Source organism: Chelmon rostratus, chromosome 23 (genome assembly GCF_017976325.1).
Source record: "Chelmon rostratus isolate fCheRos1 chromosome 23, fCheRos1.pri, whole genome shotgun sequence".
Classification (NCBI taxonomy): domain Eukaryota; kingdom Metazoa; phylum Chordata; class Actinopteri; order Chaetodontiformes; family Chaetodontidae; genus Chelmon; species Chelmon rostratus.
The window spans coordinates 11,408,723-11,422,679 of NC_055680.1; the positions used below are offsets into that span (position 1 = coordinate 11,408,723).

Genomic DNA, 13,957 nt, shown 5'->3' on the forward strand with positions numbered 1-13,957 from the left:
GACCAGTTCCCAGAGAAAGAAAGAAGGAGAGGGAGAGACTCTCCTTTCTTTTTGCCTCCCTCAGCATTTCTACCCTCCCTGTACCGCTCTTCGTTCTCCTTCTGTCTGACAGTTGAGTTTGAAATTTCGCTTAGCACTGCCTGCCTTATCATCACAGCGAGGGAAGGACGGAGGGGGAGAAAGGGTAAGGGTGGGGTGAGAGCACGGAGGTTGAAAAAGCAGGAACTGGAGAGGATGCAGGCAAAGATGCGGGCGAGACGGCGGTTTTACAACCACCTGTTCAGTCTGGACTCCGTCGTTTTTATGTCGCAACCTTTCTGCATCGCTCCAACATTTCTTTACTGGTTTTTGGCTGCGCCTTGGAATGAAGGCAGCAGTCGTTACGAACTGAGAATGCTTGAAATTTCAGCACAAGTGCTCCTAAATCTTTCAGTTATATCTGCATGTGGCAACTAGGGTGCTACAGTGTTTTAACTGCTAGCAAAATATGCTCAATGCAGCAAAAAACATTAGAGTGCTGCTGCATTACTACAAATTAAAACCCATTTGTTTGTTGTATTGTCCAGAGGGTGCACAGTGATGCACGTTTACCTTTGGATGTTCAGACTCCACCATTATACCATAACCTCGTGTACAGCTCATAATCTGTAGCTCTGCAGGTTAACAACAGGAATAACAGACTCTATCACAGCTGTTTATTCATGATTATATTAAGTGCAAGTAAACATCAAATCAGAGGGTACTTGGGCTCGATGCATATGGCCAATTCAACTGCAATGACTGCAAAAGTTGAAAGTAAATGAAAGTAAGTAGAAACTGAGGGTACCTGGGTGTTGTGGAGCTGTGCTGAACTTGTGTTCTCCAGAAGAAGGAAAGAAACAAACAGTGAAAATGTGTCAGGGATTTTCTGGTGAAATGTTAACAATAACAGACTGCTTATTTGAAAATGTAACTGAAGAACTGATTACTTCAAGTACAAAACAAACAAAACAGTAATCTGAGTACTCAAATGCATTTGTTTGTAATGCGATGCTCCCTACGCTGGAGAGGTGATGCAGTGCAGACTTTGCAAATCAATCTGCACTTAGACTGAATTGTCACTCAATGACACAAACACTGACAAACAAAAATGAGCAGAAAATAAGGTTGCACTCTTTGCTGTGATCAATTACACGACTGAGGTACGTTTCAGAACTTTGCTGATTTGAATTGAACAGAGATGAATAGTTTCTGTTGGCTTAAAATGAATACATTAAAATCTTCTAAAGCAGAGATGCAAAGAGCATCATCGGATCGTTAGGCTGAAACTTAAACTCTGGTATTTTCTTTTTGAAAAAGTCTGAATCTGACTGCTTTACCTTCATGTTCTTGCTAATGACCACTGGATGTGGAACAAACACAGTGTGTGTGTGGGTGTGTGTGTGTGTGAGAGCGAGCAGTGACCTCAGCGGCCCTTCCCAGGGCCAGCTCGTTTTCGCTGCAGCAGCATTGCACAACAACACAATCAATGATGTGGGACCTGTCTGATGCCGGCTCGTTAATCACTTACTAATTATAGCCCTCCGTGCTCTCTCGCTCCCTCTGCCTTTCTCCCTTTCGCCTCGTTTTCTCTTTCCATTGCATTTGTTGCTTTATTTGTCAGGACACGCTCCGTCGCCGGCAGAGTGGAAATCGGCAGGGAGGCCGGCGAGTCAGCACTTTATACTCTGTGTCACTCTCGGCGAAGGCGCGGCAGTTTTTGGAAAACATGAAAGTTTGCCTTTGTGTGTGTGTGTGTGTGTGTGTGTGTGTGTGTGTGTGTGTGTGTGTGTGTGTGTGTGTGTGTGTGTGTGTGTGTGTGTGTGTGTGTGTGTGTGTGTGTGAGAGAGGGACCAGGGATTGTTGTTTGGACTTTTTAAAGTCATCCTGCCAATGTGACTCTCCCCTCTGAGAAAGCAGAGGGCTTCATCATGTTTCGGGTGAGCGGAGAGGTCGAGTACAATCTCTCTGTCATCCCTGCTTTGTGTGGCCGGCCGAGGCCCCGTACCACCCCGCGCGCCACCCGGTGCCACCTCCACAGGGTGAGCGCGGGGGTAGGAGAAGATTGCACGGACAGACAGGAAGTCTCTCGGCACGGCTTTGTGTCAGAAATTGAAGTACGAGTTTGTGGTTTGCCTCCCAGTGCAGAGACATGCATGTGTGTGCTGTAAACCGAGTGCACACGACAAATTGCTGTACTGCTCATATTGCTGTCTTGTTGATGCAGGCGTGCAAAACCTGCACAACTGAACTCAGACCACGTTAGAGGATTAATCGGACTCTCACTCGCTAAAACCTGGACCAATGGTTGCTAAATGTGGCTGGATGCTATCATGCCCTAATTTGCATACTTGATGATGCCACATATGGATACACATACATATCAAGATTAAAGGAAGTGAAATGAATTCACACTCAACTCAGCTGACTCTAACTTGCCTTATCAGCAGCTGTTATTATTACTCAAGCTGCTATCGTCTCATCAACATGTGAGGCTGCACTGTGCCACATCTGAGCTAAATGCTAATAGCAGTGCTAACCGTTACATGCAGCTGAGGAGGAGTGTCACTTTTGCAGATATTTGTTCATAAAGCATTGAGCACATTAAAGTGAGACTGTGTGTCTTTAAAACAAAGAAACAACATATCCTTTCTCTTATAAATAGAAAGTTGTCGTTGTTAGCAATAACATGCAACTGCATTCATTGCTAACATGGATTTTACTGCTCCAACCTTCCCTTGTCTGGTATGACCAGTAGCTTATGGTGGCTAATGTTAGCTAGCTTTACATAGATATTGATCAGGTTGCCTAATGATCATGGCTTTCAAGACATCATTACTGCCTGTACACAAAAATAATAATGCCTATACACTGAAACATTCCCATGCTTGTTCTCTCTCTCAAACTTTCAAAAACCCAAAAACTCTTTTGTAGTTTAAAATCCTGCGGGATCTGTCAGCCCCAGACAGAACTAATCGCACTTAATCACAGTCGCAGCTTGAAGGTCTCTGGCCGCGGTGATGTCATCATCGGGGTAGCGGAGGTGGCGTGGGAGAGTAGCGAGATCCCCGGTCTCACTTCTCCCTCTCTGCAGCGTTGTATCCAAATCCGTCTCATCAATCACCCCTTTCGCCTGATTTCGTCAACACCGGGATTGACTCGGGAGAGCGCTTTGGTCCTGAGATGTAGTCTTCAGGGTCCCGGAGTGGTGTCTTGTGTGTGTGCGTGTGTGTGTTTGTGAAAACAGTCCAAAGCCTGGCTTCAGGGTAGTGAGGGAGGAAGTGAGGGGGGTGGCTGGGAGGGATGAAGGGATGAGAGGATGGTGGAGGAGGGGGTGAGGCTGAATAGAAGGCCAAAGGGGAGATGAGGTTTTAGGATCGGGGATCAGTCTTTGAGTGTATCAGCCTGATTGTCTGTCCGTCTGTCTGTCTGACGCTGCAAAGCTCTCCCTCGCCAAGCCTGAAAGCTCCTCTGCTTACTCCCTCCTGTGTCTTCCCAAGATGCCTGAGCTGCCGCCGACTGTAACACCCCCAGTGTTTCTGTTTTTCTTTTCGGTTATGCGTGCTTTCATTTTGATCACCAGAACCGTGCCCAAAATATGTGACATTTATCTTGAATTTCTCACAGTTTCAGTACATTTCAGCCTGGCATTATTTTCATATGCAAGAATTACTAATCACACAGAGGAACATCTAAGAACGATGCTACACCTCGGGTAGATTCATCACCTTGAATTTAAAGGTAGTCACTAAAAATGTAGTCAAGAAGTGTTTACGTTTCTTCCTTAAAGCTGCACCGATCATATTTTTATGTTAACAAGAATTAAATGACTGTGTAAATAGAAAGATGGTGCTTGTTATGGTGAACATACAGAGAATTATCACCTGACTGCAGCCTCCCTCAGATCTATGGAGCCTTTTTTTAGCTTTCAGCTCTTTGTTTTGGTTTTCAGGCCTGCAACTTTACTGTTTTGATTCACTCTCACAGCTCTTGTCTTTAGTTTTCAGCCTCAGCGGGCAGCTGTTTTCAATAAAAAGCTTGAAAAGCTCACTATATGTTACCTGCACAGCACAAATTTAGTGATTAGGAAACATAGTGGTGCACCTGGCTGCTAAAGAACCAGATATTTTCCTTAAGAGTTGGTAGAGACCAAAAACAGAGCTAAAAGCAGAGTGACTATTGGCCTTGATTTGACGTGTGGCTTTAAATGAATGTTTCTCCATGTCAAGCTACAGTATGTTATTGTTGTGTTTGCAGCACAGACCCCAAAAAATGAATTAAGTTTGAGCATAATCCTGACGTTTGGACTCGAGCCAGACTTCAGTTTAAAGTCTCAAAAGCAGCAAACGCCTGAAATGTTTGACCTCCTAAAATCCTTCACCGACAAAAAGATTACGTTTCCTGGCCGGCCTTGCATCGACACACACACCTAAATAATGTGAAAAATCACATTGACACAGGTTTGAAATGACTATTCTGCAGAAAATCTTTTGAATGGTCAGCATTCAGAGACCTGAACTTTAAAGAAGGCTTGTAACTTAACTTGTACTTGCCTCAGAACAGCTCTGGCTGGTAGCAACTTCATTCAAATCCTTGAGTAAAGGATACATTGTTGTCCACCAGCATTTTTCTCAAAGGTGCAGTTTGCTGCTCCAACCAGTTGGTGTCCTCGTGTCTCCATTGAAAATCCACCGCTTTGGAGATGCCTGAACCTTAACTCCATGCCGGTGGTAAAACTCTTTCCCCCCTCTTTGCCCTCCTCCCTGCTTTCTCCACACGCCGCCTCCATTATTGTGGGCTTTAGCTCCATTGCTCTGCCTTAATTGTTTCCCGAAGTTTACCGGGGTTGTTTTTCGAAAAGAAAAGACACATAGTTATCCACGCATCTCCACGAAGAAGAAGAAAGAAAAAAAAAATAAAGGAAAGAAAGCGACACCGCCCTGAAAAATGACACAGGTTGACACATGTCAGGAGGGTAGAGTGAGAGGCGGGAGCGGCTGGAGTGCGAGGGAGTTCGGGAGGTGGAGAGCGAGGGGAAATGAGTGTGGAGGAGATTTTTGGCAGAGGGAGGCGAGTCAGGTGTTATTGGAGAAAGAGAGATAGTTAGGCCTCATTGCATCCTTGGCAGTCCTTCCTCCTGAGATTGGTCTGTAAACATTATATGTGTGTGTGTGTGTGTGTGTGCGGCCGCAGTGTGTGGCGTCGTGTCTGAATCCAGCCTTCGGCGGCCGACCCCGTCTTCTCTTCATCGTCCCTCCGCTGACTCTGCTGTCAGAGTATTTACAGATGCACAACTCGCAATTAAACAACGCTCTCCTCCATGACCCCAAAACTAGAATTAAAACAATTAATTACCGTTAACCCATACTGGGGATATAATTATCAGCGCGCAGCCACCGAGCTAATTCAGCCACACGCATCCACGCGTCCTCCTCTGCTCACCTTCCTTTAACTCGGGTCTAAATTTAGAGAGAGAAAGAGGGAGATATTGGTGTGAAACTCCCGGGGAGAGAAATGCACGAGGCTGGCTGTCGGTAATTAGGTTGAGCCACTTCTTGCCATTGTTAACATCCCGCTTTAATATGAGAAGGACCCCTCCCTGACCCTCTTAGGCGTCTTCATTTCGACATGATGTCTATCTTTCCCACACGCCTCTCTTTTCTCTTGCTTCTCCTTTTCTTTTTGATCGCCTCTTCTTCTCTTTTTGTCCATTTTCGTCCTCTCGGTCCTCTCCTTGGCCTTTCACACAAACCTAATTTCTCTCTCTCTCTTTTTTTCATGCCCCCTCCATCCATCCATCCCCCCCCCCCCCCCCCCCCCCCCCTCTCCCTAACTGACTGCGCCGGCTGGTATATTTTTGGCTGCGTGGTCTCTCGAAATAGGCTTTTGTGGATGGCAAGGTCACTCGGCTTAATTAAGAATGGCGAGAGGGAGTCAGAAGTTCGCTTCCTTTTCTTCCTCTCTTCATCCGTCCTGCGCTTCCTTCGCGCTCGGCGCCTTCGCAGGATGTGACGAACGTGCAGTAATTGCACATGGCAGCCACCACGAGCTGTTATATTGTGCACAGGACTGCGGAGAATCAAAATTCAGGTCAAGCCCGATGAAGAGCGACAGCGAGAGAAAAAAGAGACATGACTGTTTTTTTTTTTTTTCATACTTTGCAATGATAATGACATTATCGACATGAATAATGCAATGTCTGCAACGACCCCTTTTTTTATAACCGAGTGATTTTCACGCCGCTACAGAAGTGTAATGTACTGTCCTCCAGTTCACTCTATTGCAAGAACATTACAATCCGATATGTTCTTAGCTTTTTCCAGCTACTTTAAAGGCATTTCTCCGTTATACTCGTCACAACACGGTCTGAATACTGATTCGGTGGCAGTACCATTCTGTCCTCTCTTCTCCACAAGTGACAATATTAATGCCTGATTTCTTTTTTTCTTGCCCTCTCTGTCTCCTTTTCTGATTGACAATGACCCAGTACTTTAATTGCCATTGTCAAGGGAGATTGTAAAGAGGGTCATGAAGCCTCCAGTGCATCATCCTCCTTATTTGGATGCCTCCACCCGAGCTGCTGGGGGAAAACAAGGGGGTAATGAAATAACACACATAGCCGATCCCTCTTTACCCAACAAGCGCTTCCTATGCTTTACCCAAATCCCCGCTGCAGCGTGCCTGTCTCTTTTTAAATATTTGAGAAGTTTGTTTTCCGCTTGTAGATTTGTTTTATGATGTCTCCTAACGCCCAAACGACAGCGCTCTGTGTGTTATTCTTGTGTCTGGGCTTCCTTAATGCAACATAATTCACTTTTTGGGCCGTTTCCCGCACCTCCATTTCAAAACGACACATATTTCAAGTGTACAATTTGCGTTATTTGTGGAAATGTCAAAGATCGCATCAATGCAAATGCGTCCTGGCTTGCTCAGCAGCTCATATGAAAACATATAGTGTGACTTTCCTGTTTGTGTTCGTGCAGCAGCTTTTTGATTGAAATGATTCTTGTCCAAGAGCTCTGTCCCATTTATCAAAGTAACTGCTTGAAAGGGAGCAGGGAAGCTATTTCTGCAAATAAATTTGATTCTGTATTGATGGGTTATGGCTCCAGTTTGATGAGGATGTCTGTCAGTGGCGTTTCAAATTGAATGTGATCCGAGCTGGCGGTAATACAGCTCAGAATTACACATCTATTGATGCAAACAATGCACTGGAAAGCAGTAATTGTGGCTCTACAGATGCAGATAAGAAGAATTCAATAACATTATTAACATGTATGAAGCTGCGTGGGTCTGCCTGTGTTTGCACTTCATTTAGCGTGTGTTTTTGCAGCACTCTTATCTGTTTATATGTCTCTCTGTGTTTTAGGAGATGTACTCCAAAGGTATGATCCTGGCCAGTGCTATCAGACAGGTGCGAGGACTGGGTGACAACAAGTTTGAGGTGGTCACCTCCCTTCGGACCTTCACGTTCCGGGCTGAAAGAGAAGGTACAGCGAGTGCATCTTTAACTTTTTTCCCTTTGCATTTGGCAGTCATTGTGTTCTCTCTGCTTGTCAGTGGGCCTTTGTCGCTCCGACCGTCTGATTCCCTGTCTGGCCTTGTTTTTCTCTCGCCTTCTCTCCTGTTTTCACTCCCTCTCTGTTCGCCTCTTCCTCGTCTTTCTCATTCTTCCCTCGCTCCCTCTCAATGCCTCGGTGGTAATCTCACGTCTCAGCTCACATGCAGTTTTCTCTCTACCTGCCCTAAAAGTGATTCAGTCTGACTGGAGGTCCCGCGTCACTCAAAAATCATTTTGGCAAGATACCCATGTGTAAGAAAAAGTTCTGCATTTTGGGAAATTGGCTTTTTCTCGGAGCCTAATATGAGAAAATCAGTCTCAATCTCAAGTCCAGAGTTGGGGTTTCAGCCTATCATAGCATAAAAACTGGAAGTAAGATGAAACCGTTCTCCTGGCTCTGCCGGTTTTGAAAAAAAAAAAAAAAACAGCTGAAAATATGACAAACTAACATGTTGTATTTGGAAGGTTTGTGGTTTTTGGGGAAGTTACACGCTAAAGTTTAAGCTAACAGACAACAGCTGAGCACAGTGATTGTGGCCTGAGTCTGACGTTTTGGGAAGTTCACTTATTTCCTTTCTTTAAGAGAGTCTGTTTGAGATGAGAACACTGACACCACTCTCGTGCCTGTATGGGCAACGTGAAGCAACCGGTTAGCTTAGCTTAGCGTCAGGGCTGAAAGTGAGGAAACAACTAGCCAAGCTTTAAAGCCATCACTTGTATAGCTTGCTATTTAACATGCTCAATCTCTGTTAAAACCTTTGCTTAATCTCTTGTCGTGGGTTAATTACACAGCTGGATTCAGGACTGCACTGACGGGGCTAGCTTTGTGATGCTGAAAGTTAAAAAAACTGCACCGGCCAGCATCTCCAACGTGTTTGTTTAAAGCTGCAAACTTCTTGAAATCACCAACTCTTGTTTTCTGTTGTGTTTGTTCATGTGGTCATTGCACAAAAACAACACACGTTGTGTAAATAAGGCTGAAGAAGAGTTAGCTGGTCTTTTATTTAACTTTGGACAGTGCAGGCTAGTGGTAGGGTTGGTGTGTACAGTGGTGCTTATGGGGATCTTGGTGGCAGTAATGACTTCATGTCCCTGTCTGTGAACTTATGCTGTGAAGTCAATCTAAAGGGGCAGAGCGTGTAAAAAATGAACAATTTCTCAAATCTCCCAGGAACTGTCCTTTAATAGTCTCGTTCCTCCTTCCTCTCTTCATCCCTCTGTCAGACAAAACAAAGTGAGACTCGTCTCTTCTTATCGTCTTTCGGCTGGAAGCTTTGTCCGTGTCGGCCTTAATGAGAGGGGAAAGAGACACTTTCCGCTCCTTACCTCCTGCCTGCTTGATGGCCGTCTATTAGGCAGCTCAGGTCAAACTGCTCATTCACTAATCGAGGGTCTGTTTCTGGGGTCAGATGCCGGCTGCCCTTTGATTCACGTGGATGGGTGAGATCTTTTGCTCGGTTGTGGCGTCGGGGATGCCTGGCTCATTGTGTGGCGCCGTGTGTGTATCTGAGAACGTGGTAGAAATCGGCAGGTATTAACGAACAGATCATTAAGACCTCAATGCAAGTTACTGACATATTGACGTCTGCTGAGCTTGGAAAAGAATGATCAATATTTGAGCTCGTCATTGGTATTGAGCATCTGCTTCTTGATAAGTTCAACGAGTCATTTGTTATTCAATAAGTAAGACAATCCTCAGAAAACATTATAAGGTAAATGTTAGTGTAAAATAAATCAATTACAGTTCAAAGATAGACATTATTAACCCTTGATGCACTTTTATTTTTAAAGATATAAGTATTGAACGTTTGCATCACCACTCCAGTCGAACACAGCCAGTCTGGACAGCAGTGGATGTATTTCAAACAAACTTGATTAACATTTAAAACCTCATCGACACATTTCATGAAATAAAAATAACACTATAAATAACACTACTAACACAACTCTTAGTAACTACGAGTACAGTTTAGAGGTACTTGTATTTCCATACTTTGTACTTTGACTCCACTATAATTCTGAAGGAAAAAATGTACCTGTTAGTCCACGACATGTATGAGATAGCTTTAATTACTCTGTAGATTCAGATTAATAATACAAAATATCATCAGCAAATAAAGTACGATGTATTGTTTTGAATAAAGACGAGACTTTATTGATCCCTTTAATGATCACAAGCTACTTGTTAGTATATAGGGTGAAAAATAAGTCACACTGCCTGCAGCATTGAAATAATGTACATATTAATGCATTTATAATAATAATGTAAAATACGTTATTCTGAAATCGGACATTCTGCACACTACAAGTATGTTTTGATCCTGATATTTTTGTATTTTTACTTGAGTAACATTTTGAAAACAGGACTGCTGCTGCTTTTGCTTATTCACTGCGTCGCTACACTTTGAGCTACGTGATTCTTATACTACTGCGTTACACAGTAATCAGAGGAAAATCAGCGAGTACACTGAATGGCGGCCTTATTTCATGCTTGTGTGTTGATCATCAACCACATTTGTTATGATACTGACAGACATTTGAATTGGATCTCCTTTTCATACAGCCTTTAAACTTTTTTCCATCTAGTTTCCTCACACTGAGCACCAGCGATCGTCCCTCCTCTCCCAGCTGATTCGGTGCATCATCATATCGATGACTGCCGGCTTTTTTTTTGGTCCGTTTATGAGTTGCGAGTCCTCAGCTGTGTCATTTATCACGCTGTCTGCCAGCTGGTCGTCATACGTCACGCTCAGCCATCCTGACAAGAGCTGGGAGGGGAGAAGGCTGTCTGATTTGGAGGTGGCCTTTGACCGCCTGGGATCGGTGGGAAGCCTCTTCTAGAGGTGGCTGCTGCCGTCAGAAAAGAAAGGGCTGGGAGGAGAGAGAGAGAGAGACAGAGAGAGAGAAGGAGGCGAAAACTTGGCCTCATCACCTCATGCATCTTTAAACAGGCCCACTCGCCTTGTGGCGGAGAGTCATCAATCTTAGGGGAAACACATGAGAAAGAGGGAGACATGAGGAGACAGAGGCAAAGAGAAGGAGTAGGTTAGTGAAGTGGAGGTAAGGAGCTGCCGGGCTGATGCAGTGGGGGTGAGAGGGGGGAGAAAATGGTGGAGTGATGGTCAGAGGAGTGGGCGAGAGTGTTGGAGGCATCCAGGAGGGATTATTAGAAGAAGGGGATAGGAGAAACAAGGGAAGGGAAGGCCTTAAATGAGGGACTAACAGGGATGGAGAGAGGCAGACACGCAATCTCGGTGTGAAAAAGCAACAGAGAGGTAAAGGCGGAGACGGCAGGCAGAGATGAAAAGGGCAGAGTGAAGATGGAGAGACGGAAAAGGAGGAGGGAGAAGTGAGTGAATAATTGAAGGCCACCGGAGAGAGTGTGCACACAGCTGTCGGCTGATTCTCCACTTGGTCCGCAGGTGGCCTCTTCCCTCAGGTACTGTCAGTTTGAGAGAGGAGAGATGGAAGGAGGAAGGAAGGCAGGCGGGGGGAGAGAAGGAGGGAAGAGGAGCGACGGGGGAGAAGAAAGCGAGAGGAAAGGAGAGTTTGGCAGGAAGAGACTCGGCGGAGAGTGATGGAAAACGGTCAGGACAGGGAGGAGAGGTGTGGAGGGGATGCAGACAAATACGCTACAAGAGAGGAGATGGGATTTATGGTGTAAAGAAATGTTGATGATTTGTATTCTGATGTGTTGGCAATTGCCTTTCGACAAGCCTGCTCCCATGTAGAGAATAAGTAGAGAGAACAACAAAATGGTTGGGAACAGGCCAGAGAGAGAATCATGGCAGAAATATAGACTCAGGAGGACATAGAGTGTAAACTGCAGTGCAGATTTCACTTTGCATTACATATTTTTGTCTTCTCCCTTTCTTTAAACCTGTGTTCATTTATTTTTTTGGCCACATGGGGCCAGCAAAACAACCTGTCAGCACAACACTGACATATTATCACCATGCAAAGTTGTTATGGTGAACACACCCAGTAAGGCATATTGCAGTCGTGTTTGTGTCCATACTGTGGCTGTAAGTCCAACATTCACTCTCCCTTTTAGCTCTGTTTTGGTCTCCAACAACCTTCAAAGGGAAATATCAACGTTTAATGTGTGACCTCATCACATCATTGATTTTTGCAAATATCTGCTTATTCTGAATTTAATGCAGCAACATGTTTCAAACAAGTTGGGACAGGAGCAACTAAAGACTGGGAAAGATGTTTAATGCTCCAAAAACACCTGTTTGGATCATTCCTCAGGTAAACAGGTTGACTGGTAACAGGTGATAGTATCATGATTGGGTATGAAAGGAGCATACTGGAAAGGCTCAGTCGTTCACGAGCGAGGATGGAGCGAGGTTCACCACTTTGTGAACACATGACTGGATAAAGGATGTTACTACATGAGCTGAGGAACACTTAAAACTGTTGTTGGTTTGTTTGCAAATGATTGCACAATGTCACAACTTTTTTAGAATGAGGGTTGTATTTTAATTTTAATTTAAATAGCTTCCTGAATAAGAATCTTGTATTTCTGTGTCAAAATGCATATTTTTGATAAAGCTTCCATAAATGTATTTGTTGTTTTGAGCAGAGACATTTTCATCGTTGAGAAATAGAAATATTCTTTTGGGATTTCTGTGCTAAGGTTTTTTTTTTTTTTTGTTAGCTGACACATGCAGATGTCGGTATATCTGTGGTGAATGTGCAATTCTGTGTTAGCTTGAGAGTGATTGAAATGAGAGAAAACAACGCAAATGACCACAATCCCTTTGCGTTGTGTGGATATATTTTTCCCTTTTTCTTTTTTCATTCCTGTTGATGGAGACTGTGTGGGCGGCCTCTAAGATCTCTGTTGAGCGCCGAGTGGACCTGGCTCTCATCTCATCCACTTTCAATGAGGATTATCTGCCTCTCTCCTCGTCTCTCTCCGTGCAGAGTGGAATAGTCTTTCAAACACATGGCTACGCACATATCCCTTAACGAGCAATGGAGCTCGATGTGGCTGTCGGGTTTTAGTGGAGGAGAGTAGCTATGCATTCTTTTTATGTGCATGCAGAGGTGAGGGCATGTTTGCACGCTGAGCGAAAATAATTTTGGCAAGCGCGCTTGGAGGTTCATGCGCGAGGCCGTGTGCACAAACAAACAGAAACATATATGCAAGACACACTCAGGCACACAAGTCAGATGCACATATGCTAACATGCAGGCGTATAGGTACTGCCACTGTTTCTCTCAAGTTTCTCTCAATTCTCCCACCTCCTTCCTCGCTCCTGCCCACCCTCCCACGCTCAGATTGACAGCTTGGGCGAAGAGAAGAGTGGAGGGAGTGAGGAAGGCCCTGAATAAATGAACAGGCAAATAAGTGAGCGCAGGACAGGTAATGGAACTCAGAAAGCAGGGTGGGAACGGAACAGTAAAGTCTAGTGATGTAAAGAGCAGTCAATAATTGAGTAGGCTATTCATAATTGATACCAGCTCTTTGTAAATTCATAAGAATCTGGGGGGTAGCCAGACCAGAGCTGAGTTTGGGACCAGGCTGTGGATACAGTATTTGGGAGTTCAGGAGGGATTAGTGAGTGTAGGAGACGGATGAGAAACTTTTCTTCAGAAGTGGAGATGTTTGGTGAGTGTGTTTGCATGCAAGGTCAAAGACAGACACGTGCACGCGGCGGCTGCAGGAGGTCAGAAGGTCACAATCAAGAAGCTAATTAAGGTCAATTTAGGACGGAGTCAGGTTGACAGCGGCCACGAGATGATTGACACATCAGCCAGAGCGTCACTCTGCAGGGTGGTCTGAGGACACACCAGGGGGTCGCTTTGAGGGCAACACATATGAGTAACACACATGCACAGTCATACTCATGAATTAGAAAGATTCTCACAAAAAAAAGAGACCTGAGGAGAGTCAGACCTGGTCCAGGAAGACCCGAGAATAATTAAATCCAGAACGCCATCAACCCAAACAGATCCAAATAGAGAGATAAGAGCAGGACAAGAAGCAGCAAGATGAGCCGGCCATTAACAAGCACCTGCAATCAAAGAGAGCAGCAAGTGCTCTGTGTAGCGTATTAATTAATCTGCTCATTATTTTGTTGGTTGATAATTCATCGTTTGGTCTCTAAAATGTCCGAAAATTGTGAAAAAAAGTCTAATTTCCCATATTTGAAGGTGAAGTTATCAAAAGTCTTGTTATGTTTGACTAAAGGATCCACTGTGTTGACTGTGATGTGTTGATCAATCAGCAAACGGTTGCAGCGCTAGTAAAGTGCTAGAAAAACCTTTTGACACACTGAAACTGAAACCTAAGACTTTATTATGCTGTTTAGAATTTGGATCTTGCCAAACTCTGGATCTGGGTCTTGGACCTGTGAAGTGGTGCTA

At 44.5% G+C, this 13,957-nt stretch overlaps 1 protein-coding gene across 3 annotated transcripts in view; it reads left to right on the forward strand.

Moving 5' to 3' along the window:
- The window catches only part of arap2 (ArfGAP with RhoGAP domain, ankyrin repeat and PH domain 2), a 121,213-nt gene that overhangs the window by 11,466 nt on the left and 95,790 nt on the right, over window positions 1-13,957 (forward strand). For all 3 annotated transcript variants that reach the window (XM_041965016.1, XM_041965018.1, XM_041965019.1), the window contains one exon: window positions 7,388-7,508. In XM_041965016.1, coding sequence (XP_041820950.1) covers window positions 7,388-7,508 — 121 coding nt within the window. The remainder of the gene's footprint in view (window positions 1-7,387; window positions 7,509-13,957) is intronic.